The 13,228-nt window shown below is 57.5% G+C and overlaps 1 protein-coding gene across 7 annotated transcripts in view; it reads right to left on the bottom strand.

The window, feature by feature from the left end:
- ATP2B4 (ATPase plasma membrane Ca2+ transporting 4) overlaps positions 1-13,228 on the bottom strand; it is a 61,061-nt gene that overhangs the window by 32,503 nt on the left and 15,330 nt on the right. For 5 of the 7 annotated variants that reach the window (XM_068996019.1, XM_068996013.1, XM_068996017.1 and 2 more), the window contains exons 2-3: positions 6,930-7,425; positions 35-232 (exon numbers count right to left, since the gene is read on the bottom strand). In XM_068996019.1, the coding sequence (XP_068852120.1) occupies positions 35-232; positions 6,930-7,125 (394 nt within the window). In that variant the 5' untranslated portion in view covers positions 7,126-7,425. Of the gene's footprint in view, positions 1-34; positions 233-6,929; positions 7,426-12,219; positions 12,243-12,937; positions 13,015-13,228 lie in introns of those variants that run through there. The other 2 variants (XM_068996014.1, XM_068996015.1) reach the window with 2 other exon arrangements.

Genomic DNA, 13,228 nt, shown 5'->3' with positions numbered 1-13,228 from the left:
GATCCCAGGGTCCCCCCCGCCCCGGGGCACTCACGCTCGTTGTCCCCTCCCGGGGGGTGGTAGAAGGAGAGCCCCAGGGAGATGATGGCTGCGATCTCCAGGATGATCAGGGTCACGTCCTGCAGGGCCTCCCACACCAGCTGCAGGAACGTCTTGGCCTTTTTGGGGGGGATGAAGTTCTGGCCGAACACCTGACGCCGCTTCTCCAGGTCTGTGGGGTTCCCAGACAGGCCTGGAAGGGTGGGGAAAACAGGGAATGAGGGTAAATCCCATTGTTGTCCCTATGGGATTTATGGGGAAAACAGGGATGAGGGTAAATCCCATTGTTGTCCCTATGGGATTTATGGGGAAAAGAGGGATGAGGGTAAATCCCATTGTTGTCCCTATGGGATTTGTGGGGAAAACAGGGAATGAGGGTAAATCCCACTGTTGTCCCTATGGGATTTGTGGGAAAAGAGGGATGAGGGTAAATCCCATTGTTGTCCCTATGGGATTTATGGGGAAAACAGGGAATGAGGGCAAATCCCATTGTTGTCCCTATGGGATTAGTGGGGAAAACAGGGATGAGGGTAAATCCCATTGTTGTCCCTATGGGATTTATGGGGAAAACAGGGATGAGGGTAAATCCCATTGTTGTCCCTATGGGATTTATGGGGAAAACAGGGATGAGGGTAAATCCCATTGTTGTCCCTATGGGATTTATGGGGAAAACAGGGATGAGGGTAAATCCCATTGTTGTCCCTATGGGATTCGTGGGGAAAACAGGGATGAGGGTAAATCCCATTGTTGTCCCTATGGGATTTATGGGGAAAACAGGGATGAGGGTAAATCCCATTGTTGTCCCTATGGGATTTATGGGGAAAACAGGGATGAGGGTAAATCCCATTGTTGTCCCTATGGGATTCGTGGGGAAAAGAGGAATGAGGGTAAATCCCATTGTTGTCCCTATGGGATTCATGGGGAAAACAGGGAATGAGGGTAAATCCGGCTGTTGTCCCTATGGGATTTGTGGGAAAAGAGGGATGAGGGTAAATCCCATTGTTGCCCCTATGGGATTTGTGGGGAAAACAGGGAATGAGGGTAAATCCCATTGTTGTCCCTATGGGATTTGTGGGAAAAGAGGGATGAGGGTAAATCCCATTGTTGTCCCTATGGGATTAGTGGGGAAAACAGGGATGAGGGTAAATCCCATTGTTGTCCCTATGGGATTTATGGGGAAAACAGGGATGAGGGTAAATCCCATTGTTGTCCCTATGGGATTTGTGGGGAAAACAGGGATGAGGGTAAATCCCATTGTTGTCCCTATGGGATTTGTGCAGGAGCAGCTCCCTGCTCGCCCCAGCAGTGGGGAGCTGAGGTGTTAATGGATAAAATATAAATAAAATTAATTAGAACGAACTGAGTAATGAAATAAAATAGAAATCTGTTAAAAAGAAGTGAATGAATAAAATAGGAATCAGTGAAATACAAAGAAAGAAAGAAAGAAAATATAAAGAAATAAAATACAAAGAACTAAGATACAAATTAAATAAATAAAATAGAAAGAAATAAAATACAAATAAATACAACTAAATATAACCTAAATAAATAAAATAGAAAGAAATAAAATACAAGAAAATATAACTAAACATAACGAACTAAATAAAATACAAAGAAATAAATAAATAAACCACAAATAAGTAAAATACAACTAAATATAACTAAATAGAATCTAACTACATAAAATACAAATAAATATGACAAAATAGAATATAAATAGATAAAATACAAATAAATAAATTAAATACTAATAAATAGAAATAGATAAATAAAATATCAATAAAAGAAAAATAAAATAAAAATAAGTAACTAAGAAGAAAGAAAGAAAATTTAAATAAATTTTTAAATGAATAAAATATAAATTAAAAATAAATAAGTCAGTAAAATATAAAGAGATAACTAAAAAATAAAAATAAATAAATTAAATAAAATTAACAAATACATAAAATTTTTAAAAAACTTTTTTAAAGGGTTTTTTTTGTCTTTGGGAATTGAAGTTTCTCTTCAAAAGCCTCCGTTCAGCAAGGCTGGGTGAGGCCTGAAGAGCTGAACATCCCCAGCCAGAAGATACAGAGCAGGTAAATATTAATTAAATCACTATTATAAATGAATAGGTATCACAGGAATAAATATTATAAATAAATATGTATCATATGAATGAATATTTACCATATAAATATCACAAATGTGTCTAAACTTAGAAATTAAAACATTTATGACTTTAGACATTGAACACGGATCATATAAATATATATTATAAATAAATGTGGATCATATAAATGAATATTATAAATAGATATGGATCATATAAATACGTATTATAAATAAATACGGATCATATAAGTAAATATTAAAAATAAATAAGGATAATATTAATACCTATTATAAATAAATATGGACCATATAAATCCGTATTATAAATAAATACGGATCATATAAATAAATATTATAAATAAATAAGGATCATATAAATACGTATTATAAATAAATACGGATCATATAAAAATATTATGAATAAATAAGGATCATATAAATAAATATTAAAAATAAATAAATAAGGATCATATCAATACATATTGTAAATAAATATGGATCATATAAATAAACATTATAAATAAATATGGATCATATAAATACGTATTATAAATAAATATGGATCATATAAATAAACATTATAAATAAATAAGGATCATATCAATACATACTATAAACAAATACACATCAAGTTACAAAAGAAATATTTATAAAATCAGAAATTAAAATGTTTATAAATTCAGAAATTGAATAAATTTCCCCCCCCCCCCCCGGTGTAACCAGAGACACCCAGAGTGCAAAAAGATCAATAAGAGAAACCACAGGGGACCAGATCAGCCTGGAAAGGATCAATAACCAATAGGAGATCGAACACCGGGAATGGCGTCACTCAGAACCAAGGAACGAGAATCATCTCCGGGGTTGATTTTTTTATGGATAAATACACGAAAAACCTGGGAAAGAAGCGGCTGCGAGGGAACGAAATCATTCCCATCCCAGGCTACCAGAACTCCCAAATCCTGCCCCGGGCCAGGGGACACCAGGCTGCCAGCCTGGCGAGTGCCAGCCACGGCCAGCTGGCACCGCCGGCGTTGTTTACATCAAAAGAGCCGTCAATCTGGGCAAATCTGGGCAAATCTGGGCAAATCTGGGCAAATCTGGCAGCGGCAGCGCCCGCAGCCACCGGAGCCCTGTCCCCTGCCATCCCCGGCAGCAGCAGCCGCCCCGGAGCGCTCCGGATCCAAGCTGGATCCTGCCGGAGATGGAGCAGGATTGGGGCTGGTCCTGCTGGGAGGAAAGGGTGGGAGCCGGGGAAGGAGCAGGACACGGCGCTGGGAGCGAGGGTGGGGGGAAATGGGAGAAAACAGGGAATAAAAGGGAGCCTGAGCCCCTTCAGAGCCCTCGCAGGCAGCGATGGGTGGTGACAGGGGCAAGGTGACACGGCCACCCCTCCATAAAGCCATAAATGCATAAATTCCCGGAGGGAGCAGCCCTCCCTGCCCAGCACCGCCTTAAGGGAGCCCCCCCATCCTTTTCCACCTTAAGATGCCGCCGCCAGATCCCGGGATGCTCCGGGAATGGCCCTCGACACATCCCGGTGGTGCCTGGAGCAGCCTGGCAGCGACGGGGGACCCGGGCCTGGCACTCAGGGGACAGCCCCGTGTCACTCCCGGGGACACCTCGGTGCCCATCCGGCGTCATTCCAGGGGACACCTCGGTGTCAGCTCTGTGTCATTCCAGGGGACACCTCGGTGCCCACCCTCTGTCATTCCAGGGGACACCTCGGTGCCCACCCCGTGTCACTCCAGGGGACACCTCGGTGCCCACCCTCTGTCATTCCAGGGGACACCTCGGTGCCCACCCCGTGTCACTCCAGGGGACACCTCCCTGCCAGCTCTGTGTCATTCCAGGGGACACCTCGGTGCCCACCCCGTGTCACTCCCGAGGACACCTCCATGCCCACCCTGTGTCACTCCAGGGGACACCTCGGTGCCCACCCCGTGCCACTCCAGGGGACACCTCCCTGCCAGCCCCGTGTCACTCCCGAGGACACCTCGGTGCCCGCCCCGTGTCACTCCGAGCAGGAGGAGCAGGAGGAAGCAGCGGGATCGATCCCATTCCCAGCCCGCTCCCGCTGTGACTCCACCCCAGCTGCAGGGAGGGGACAGCTGGCAGCTGGCGGAGCAGCCGGGCTGTCCCCACCCAGCCCTGAGAGGAGGCTGAGCAGGATCCTGGGATGTCCCGGCCTCGATTCCCAGCCAGCGGATGGAAAATGCGGCTCACGGCCACGGGCTGGGTCCGCGGAGCCGCGGGACACACGTGGGCACACACGGGGGGGGGACACGGGACGGTCCCACAGGACACGGGATGATCCCACAGGACACGGGAGCCACGGATCCCGAAGCACATCCCACCCATGGGAACGATCCCAGGGCTGCCCCCACCCTCCCCGGGGGAATTGGGGGGTGGGTTCAGCGGCTCTGTGCTGGTACAGGGAGGGTGACAAACAGCACGAGCCACCCAAACCCCACTGCAGGCTCTGGGGGGCCGATTAGAAGGTGACAAAGAGCAGCAGCCCCGGGCAGGTGCCACCCATGGGTGCCACTGCAGGGTCTGGGAGTCAGGATTAGCGGGGAGGATGGAGGAGAATTTTGGGGTGGAGGCCACACGTGACAGCAGGGAACTGTCACCAGTCCCCGAAAAGCCTGGGGACAGCGGCTGTGGGGTGGCACAAAGAGCTCCCCCCCCATCCCCAGCAGGATCCCGAGCCCGGATCGGGATGGAGGCGGAGGCGGCAGCCCCGGGTGAGTCAGGGCACCCAGGGGACACCGGTGACTCAGCGGAGCCACCGCCCTGCTCTGCTCCGGGCGAGGGCCAAGGAGGTGCTGGGGGACACCCCACGCCACCCCAAAGCCACTTTGGGAGCAGCCCCGAGGGGTTTTGGGTCCGCTGGCACCTCCTGGGGCAGAGCTGGAGCTGCCGGTCCCAGCGGACCCCAAACTGGTACGGGGGATCCCTCACTCGTGGCTGGGAGCCCCAAGGGCCACCCAAGGCAGACTCTGGAGACCGTGGCCAGTGTTTGCCCACGAGGACAGTGCCAGGCTGGAGAGGGGACAGCCAGTGCCACATCACAGAGTGGCACCAAGGGTCAGGAGCCACCCGGATCCAGGTGGGACCAAACCACTCCAGGGCGGATCCTACAGCAGGACACCCCGGGCACCAGCAGCTTCCCCCGGTGACACGCGGGAGGACGAGGCCCTGTGCCACCCCAACGGGGTGATCAGCAGAGGCACAACGAGAACGGGGCTGGGGACAAATATCCAGGAGCTGGGATGTGCACCCCCTCTCAGCGGGATCAGACAGAGGTGCCACAGGCTGCCGTGGGATTTCGCTCTTCCCAAAAATCCCAGCTTGGAGGAAAGAACCTTTCTTTGCTCTCTGGGCTCAACGGGATGGGATTTGGGACAGGCAGCTCGGCTCCATGGGAGGGACGTGCCAGGGGCACGAGATCCCATGGGGATGGGGCTGAACCCTTCACCTCCCCTGAAAGAGCCTTCTGGGTTCTCCTCCCGCCTCTCCTCCCACCCCAAAGGAGCGTGGTCCCGCTTTGGCAGGGCCCAGCACATTGTTTTGTGACCTGGGCTTTGCATTTCCACTGGGATTTCCCCCCTTCTCTAACGACATCCCGATATTGTCTCTCCTTCCCGGTCCCACTTGCAGCTGGAAAGCTGCAAATCCCCACCTTGCAGCACTAAAAATATCCCACAGATTGTCCCAGGCCAGGCACAGCCACGTCCCCCATCCCACAGCTCCGGGAAAACCCTCAGAGCTGGAATCAAGGCGTCTCTGCCCCCTGCACCCCCTCAGTGCCAGGGAAGGCTCCATGCCCCCAATGCCACCAGCCTCGTTGATAAGGGGACCCCAAAAGCCAGCCCAGCCCGTGAGGGCAGAGGTGACATCCTGAGATCCTCCCAGAGGTGACCCCAGACATCCCTGCCACCACTCCGAGCTGCTCTTCCCAGGTTTTCCTTGGAGAATCCTCAGGTCAGGAGGGACCTGGGTCCATCTCCCCATCCCTGCGTGCACGCCCCACCCCCTTTGGGGACCTGCTGCCCTCGTCCCTCGCCCACAGTGCCACCAACAGCTGCAGGTGGCAGCCCAGGCACCTCCCCAGCACCCTCCAACCTTTACACCCTCCTCCCTTCCCACCCTGTGGCTCCGTAAATGATTAAACAGGGAACAGCTGGAGCGGCAGCTGGGCCGTGGGGTGAGCCCCTCACACCCCCCCTACAACCCCTGAGCTCCTCACCCCATCCCACACCCCACATCCCTCATCCCACATCCCTCATTCCACAACCCATCTGCACTCCAGCCTCCCAGGGATCCGGGTTACACCTCAGGGAACCCCCTGGGAAGATGGGGAAGGCCCTGGGAAGACTCCTCTCCTCCTTTTTCCTCCTTTTCCACCCTAAATGACCATTTTATAACGCACAGGGAGCCGCCTCCATGATGGACACATGGGACCAACCGAGCCCCACCACTGGAGCCACCACCTTCGGGTGCCACCTTCGTATGGCTCCATCCCAAAAGTGACAATCCCTGGCCATGGAACAGCCACTGGAGCCACCACCCTTGAGTGTCACCTTCACATGGCTCCATCCCAAAAGTGACAATCCCCGACCACGGGGCGGCCACTGGAGCCACCACCCTCAGGCATCACCTTCACATGGCTCCATCCCGGAGTGACAACCCCAGACCTCGGGAGCCACCACCCTTGGACATCACCTCCATGTGGCTCCATCCCGGAGGTGACAACCCCAGAGGTGACAACCCCAGACCACGGCAGCGCCACTCACCTTCGACCGGTGACGTCTTCAACCTCTTGCAGACGTTCTGGACGCCGCCATAGGAATCGTTGAGCCGGGCCACGGCCTCGGCGCTCCTCAGCTCCATGAAGTTCCTGAGCTCCACCATGGAGCACCCAAAGTCCCCCTCATGGTTGCCCTCGGCCACCGAGTTCCCGGGGTGGTGGTCGGCCACGTTGTTCGTCATCTTGTCACGGCGACGGTGCCACCGGCGCGGCGCTCCTGCGGCGGCCTCGCTCGCGGCTCCGGCGGCTCCGGCGCCTCGGGGTGGGGGATGCGGCCCCTTCCCTGGGGGCTTCCCGGCGGGAACGGGTGGCTCTATCCGAGCCCAAGTTGTCGGGATGAAGGTGTAAACAGGATGTGCATGTTACCGCGGAGGCGACCTTAGCAACGCCCGGCGTGCAGCTCCTGCAGCGGGAGGAGGAGGAGGAGGAGGAGGAGGAGGAGGAGGTGGAGAAAGGCTCCCTGGATACCACAGCAACTGGAGCTGCGAAAACAACCACGGGAAACAAAAATATCGCCGTTAGGAAGGCTTGGGAACGAGGGAGGCGCCCCATGAGGTGGGAAAGGGGAGTGGTGCTCCCCCAAGAGGGGGATTTTTTAGGGAGAACGTGGTGTCAGCGTGGTTTGGGCAAAAAATCCTGGGTGAGAACTGGAGCTGGGAGTGTGGAGCAGGGAAAAGCGGCAGGGCCGGGGCCGGGCAGGAAAGGAGCCCAGGTGGTTCTTCACTTTGAGCCCAGACTAAACCCTCCCGTTGATTTTGGGTTAAAAATACCCCTCGGCAGTGGGAAACAGCTGCTTCCTCCCCTGGGCAGGGCGCCGGGGCTGGAGCATCACTCCCGGCGCTGCCAGCAGGTAGGGAACGATCCCGATATCCCAATATCCATGGGAAAGGGGCTGCAGCACCCAGCTGGCTCTACATCAGCCACAGGAACCACTGAAGAGAAGAGGCAAGTGGCAGAGAAGCCACCAAAACCTGGGAAAATCTGGGAAATCGAGGTTTTTCCGTTCCGAGGTGGCTCCTCGAGGGCAGCCAGTGGCTCTCGGCCTCGCCTCTCAGCGTCCCACAGCGCTGCCACCCCCAGGTCCCAACCCCCAGCGAGGACAGGAGAGCCCCAAAAACGCTTTGAGCGAGCCAGGCAGGGACCAGGAGCATCCCACAGCTCCCCCATTCCTCAGGGATTTGGGGGCTGGGATTGCCTGCTGGCATTCCAGGCGGGTTCTAGAGACAAATAGGGACATGGAGGGAACAGCACAGGCCAGAGGGGAAAAAGGGCTTTTTGTCAGCCAGGGTTAGCTCTGTTCCCAAGCTCCAGGGAAGCTCCCGGCACTCCAGAGGCAAAAAGGCTGCGAGGGGAGGCTCTCACGGAGAGAAAATAAAATCCTTCCTAGGGCAAAATAAATAAAGAACAAAAAGGGGAACGGCCACTCCGGTGGCAGAGCGAGCTGGGAAGGGACAGGAACGACAGGAGGGAGGAGGGAGAATGCCCACTGCTGACCCCAGGAGCTCACGGGGTGCACCAGCCCTCAAAATTCCAACAGAAAGGCACCAAATCATCGCAGAGCTGTCCCAAACCACCCCAACTCCAGCCCCAGCCACAGGGACTTTTCAATCTCTCGGGCAGCACAACCCCAAAAAACCAAACCCCTCCCTGCCTGGCCCTCGGGAGCAGCTCCTTATCCCGGCAGCAGCACCTCCGGGGCAGCTCCTGGCATTATCAGGACACCACAGGCACCAACCGAACCTCAGGGACAGCAGGGACGCTGTCAGAACGTCCCCAGCTCGGGAGGGACCTGTCCCCCAGCTGCAGGGATGGGTGGGAGCACAGGGACGGGGACAACGGGGACGGAGGACACAGGGATGTGGCACACAGGGATGGGGGAAATGGGGACGGGAGCACAGGGATGGGGACACTGCAGCTCCCGGGACACCCAAGCCCCATCCAGCAGGGATCACCAGTTCCCGCATCCCTGCCCATTCCCAGCCCCGTTATCCCACGGCTCCTGGTGGAGCTGAGCTCATCCATCCCTGCGAGGCACGCAGCTCCCGGCAGCGGGAAGCAGGAGGTGGCAGGCCCAATTAAGCAGGCTCCTGCTGATTAAGAGAAAAAGCGATAATTCCCCCACCCCACCACGCTCATTTCCTCCTCTTTCATAGCAACCGGCGCTGTCTGAGGAGAGCTCAGAGGTTAAGAGGGAGACAGTTAATTAACACTGGAGCGGCCTAGCCCTTAATTACCCCTGACAGAGCTCAGGGGGGCAGCGATCAGCTCCATCCCTGTGTCCCACCGTGGGATTCCAGCCTGGGACTCGCTCTGCCCTCGGGGGAAAAGGAGGGACCCGGCACCATCCCTGTGTCCCACCGTGTGATCCCAACCTGCCACCGAGGTGTGGGATGGCTCCTGTCTGCTCTGAGCATCCTCCCCCAGCCCTTTTGGGATCACGGCCCCATTCCCGGCCCTTCCCGGCCCCATCCCACAAGCCCAGCACGGGCTCCCTGGCCAAACTGGGAAGGATCCACCCGGACCAGAGCCTCACTCTAAGGAGCTCCCAGTGACTCCGGCAGGTTCTGAATTCACTCCAGGAATTCATTCCCAGAGCCCCCAGACCCTGGGGAGGAACAAGTGCTCCCCTTGGGAAGAAAACATCCCAGGTGGGAGAGGAGTGGGATCCCGAGTTCCCCTGTGACAGCGGCTGTGTCACCTCCCAAATGCCACCCCCGAGCTGGACAACGAGTTTGGGATAAGGCCCCGGAGCCTCCCGGGGTGTGAGGGGAGGAAGGAGCAGTGCAGGCTCCAGGCAGGAGCAGCGGCTGGCGAGGAGCAGCGGAGCCGCCTCGGTGCTGCAGCCGAACCTGCCCGGAATAATAAACGGCTGCATGGCACCTCCGTCCTGCCAGGGACAGTGCCCACGGCCAGGCCACCACCTGAGCATCCTCTGTCCTGCCAGGGACAGTGCCCACGGCCAGGCCACCACCTGAGTGTCCTCTGTCCTGGCAGGGACAGTGCCCACAGCCAGGCCACCATCCAGCACCTTCATCCTGGCAGGGACAGTGCCCACGGCCAGGCCACCACCTGAGTGTCCTCTGTCCTGGCAGGGACAGTGCCCACGGCCAGGCCACCACCTGAGTGTCCTCTGTCCTGGCAGGGACAGTGCCCACGGCCAGGCCACCACCTGAGTGTCCTCTGTCCTGGCAGGGACAGTGCCCACAGCCAGGCCACCACCTGAGTGTCCTCTGTCCTGGCAGGGACAGTGCCCACGGCCAGGCCACCACCTGAGTGTCCTCTGTCCTGGCAGGGACAGTGCCCACAGCCAGGCCACCATCCAGCACCTTCATCCTGGCAGGGACAGTGCCCACGGCCAGGCCACCACCTGAGCGTCCTCTGTCCTGGCAGGGACAGTGCCCACAGCCAAGCCACCACCTGAGTCTGTCCTGCCAGGGACAGTGCCCACGGCCAGGCCACCACTTGGCACCTTCATCCTGGCAGGGACAGTGCCCACGGCCAGGCCACTACCTGAGCATCCTCTGTCCTGCCCGGGACAGTGCCCACAGCCAGGCCACCACCTGAGTGTCCTCTGTCCTGGCAGGGACAGTGCCCACAGCCAAGCCACCACTCAGCACCTTCATCCTGCCACGGACAGTGCCCACAGCCAAGCCACCACCTGAGTCTGTCCTGCCAGGGACAGTGCCCACAGCCTGGCCACCACCTGAGAGTTCTCCGTGCCCACCCCAGCCCCAGGCACGAGGAAAGGACCTGCTGGATTTAACCTCGGGGACAGGAACGCGCTCAAAAAGCAAGGAGGAGAAAGCAATCAGCTGGAGATGCCACAAGTGGCACCTTCAGCCACGCCACGGGTGGCCCTGCTGCCATGCTGGTGGCACCACAGATGGCACCCAGAGCCTGGCAGCAGCCGTGGCTGAGTCCTTGGGCAAGGACAAAAATCGTCCTGGCTCAGGACATCGGATCATATCCCGGCGGACAGACGGGAGCGCTGCTCCGTCCTCCCACGGATGATCAGAGATGGAGCAATCCCTGCCCAAGCTCAGGGATGAAATCCTGAAATCCCTGTTTCCCACTGATCCATGGAGGAGGATGAAATCCGTGCTCCTCCAGCTGGGACATCTCCCACCAGCCAGCGCAGACAGCACCGTGCTGAGGAAAAGCATCACCAGCCACCACATTCCCTGCCCAGGGCCACAAATCCCAGCTTGGATCAGGTTGGATCGAGGTGGAATCGCCTCTCCCAAGCTCTTGGATCCCAGCCCCACACGCTGCCCCCCTCAGCAGCGCCCAGCGGGGTCCATCTCCTCTCCCACCTTGGGAATGGGGTGTTGGGAACGCTGGGCTGCTGGAGGTTGCCATGGCAAACTCAATGTAAAGCTCTCAGGATTGCTGTTTACGTTGCCAAGTGGGGAGGGAGAGGAAAAAAAAAACAACAATTAAAAAAAAAATAAAATTCAAACCAACTCCCTCAAAATTACCCTTCCTCGGCTCGGGTTTGAGGTTTTTCTCGTTGGGAATCCGAAGCTGAGTCTGCAGTGGGATGAGGGAGGCTGCAGGGACAGATCTCCAGACGGACACAAGGACTCCAAGAGCCAAAGTAGCCAATTAAAGCAGGAAAAACGGGCCTGGGGCACCTTTCCCTGCCCTGCCGGCTGGGAATCGTCCCTGGAGAGGCCGCAGCGCTCTCCCTGCCCACCCCACGGACCCCGCCGGGCTGCTGGGAGCCTGCGCCCACGTGGGAGCGGCGCCGGGAGGGGAGAGGGAGAGGAAAATCCTCTGGAATGGCTGAATCCAGGGAGGAAATCACCGGGGAGAGACACATCGGGTGCTGCCGCCAGCGGGGGAGGGGTTTGGGGAGGGGACGAGACCCCCTCGGAACCCCTGGGAGAGGGAGGAGACACCTTCCCAGTGGGAATGTGGGACCAGGGGGGGGCTGCTGTGCTGGGAGCTGGGCACAGCTCTGGTGCCCCATTCCAACAGGTGACAGCCTTGGGGACAGGGAGGGCACGGAGAGCCACGGGGGAGGGGGCACAGGGAGGGCAACCACCCCCACCGGGGCTGAGCCGGGTCCGTGCCCCACGCTGGCCACGGACACCCGGCCACGTGGAGCACGCGGCGCCCGGCCCGCGCTGACAGCGGCTCTTGGGGGAATTCTGTGGGGCTTTTAGGGGGGATTTTATGGGGTCCCCAACCCCCTCCCCACCCCGCACCGCGGGCAGCGGGGCGGCCCCAGCACCCCGAGGCCCGGCCGGGGGCCCCTCCCCTGCAACACTCACCAAATCGCAATGTGCAGATGGCTCCCGCTCCCGCTCCTGCCTGTTCCCAGCAACACCCCTGGCAGGGGAAGCCTTCCCTGCTTAACCCCTCCGGCGCCGGGCGCCCCGCGAGGCCACCCGCAGGCGACACGGCGGGGGTGTCACCTCCTGCGGCGGCCAGGAGACAAGGCAGTGGCTCAGGGTGACAAACCTCATGCTCGGGGCTGGCTCTGAGGGTCAGGGGACATCCCGGCGAGGGTTGTCACCCTGGGGATGAAGAGCTTCCCCCGCGGCAGCCACCAAGGGAGGAGGGGCAGGGTGGCAGAGGTGGGAAGGGCAGCGAAGGTCACGGTGCCAGAGCCTCCATCCCGCGGTGCCACGGAGAGGCAGAGGGGACAAGGCCAGGCTGCGACAGCCCGGACAGAGCCCTCCGGCCACTCACGGACCCTGCGCCAGCATCCGTCCAGCTCAGCGCGATCTGTCCCCTTCCCCCCGGTCACGCTGGCGTCCCCTCGCCCCGCTCCTTGCCCCGGGTGGCCAAAGCAGAAGCGGTGGCCGCCCGGGGCTCCCGGGGACGGGCACCTGTGGCACCCGCGGCACTCCGGGTGCCTCCTCCCACCGCAGCATCCGCTTCCTCCGGCGTGCGCGCCAGGGGAGGGGACAGCGACATTTCCCTGCCCGGAGGGGCTCCCCCCGCACCCGGCAGCGCCGAACGCCCCCGGTGCCACCCCCGCCACACCTGGGGACACTCCAGAGCCAAAGCCCGGCACGGGGAGACGGCCAGACCCCCTCGTTGCCTCGCGGTGCAGAGGGGGAAGGAGCTCCCAGCCGGAATCCTGCAGGAGTCGGGGGAATAAACGCGTCCCCCCCCGCGGGCATCGCAGCTGGAAAAGGATCGGGAAAACGCCCAGGAAGCGCTGGGGCCTCACGGAGCGCGGCAGCAGCAGCGCTGTGCCAGGGAAACCGAGTCACCGACCGAGTCACCAGCCGAGTGACAAAGCCAGTGACAAAGCCAGTGACAAACCAGTCA

Source organism: Aphelocoma coerulescens, chromosome 26 (genome assembly GCF_041296385.1).
Source record: "Aphelocoma coerulescens isolate FSJ_1873_10779 chromosome 26, UR_Acoe_1.0, whole genome shotgun sequence".
NCBI classification, from domain to species: Eukaryota; Metazoa; Chordata; class Aves; order Passeriformes; family Corvidae; genus Aphelocoma; species Aphelocoma coerulescens.
Note: the sequence above shows the minus strand (reverse complement) of the source record. Positions and strands in the feature narration are given on the sequence as shown.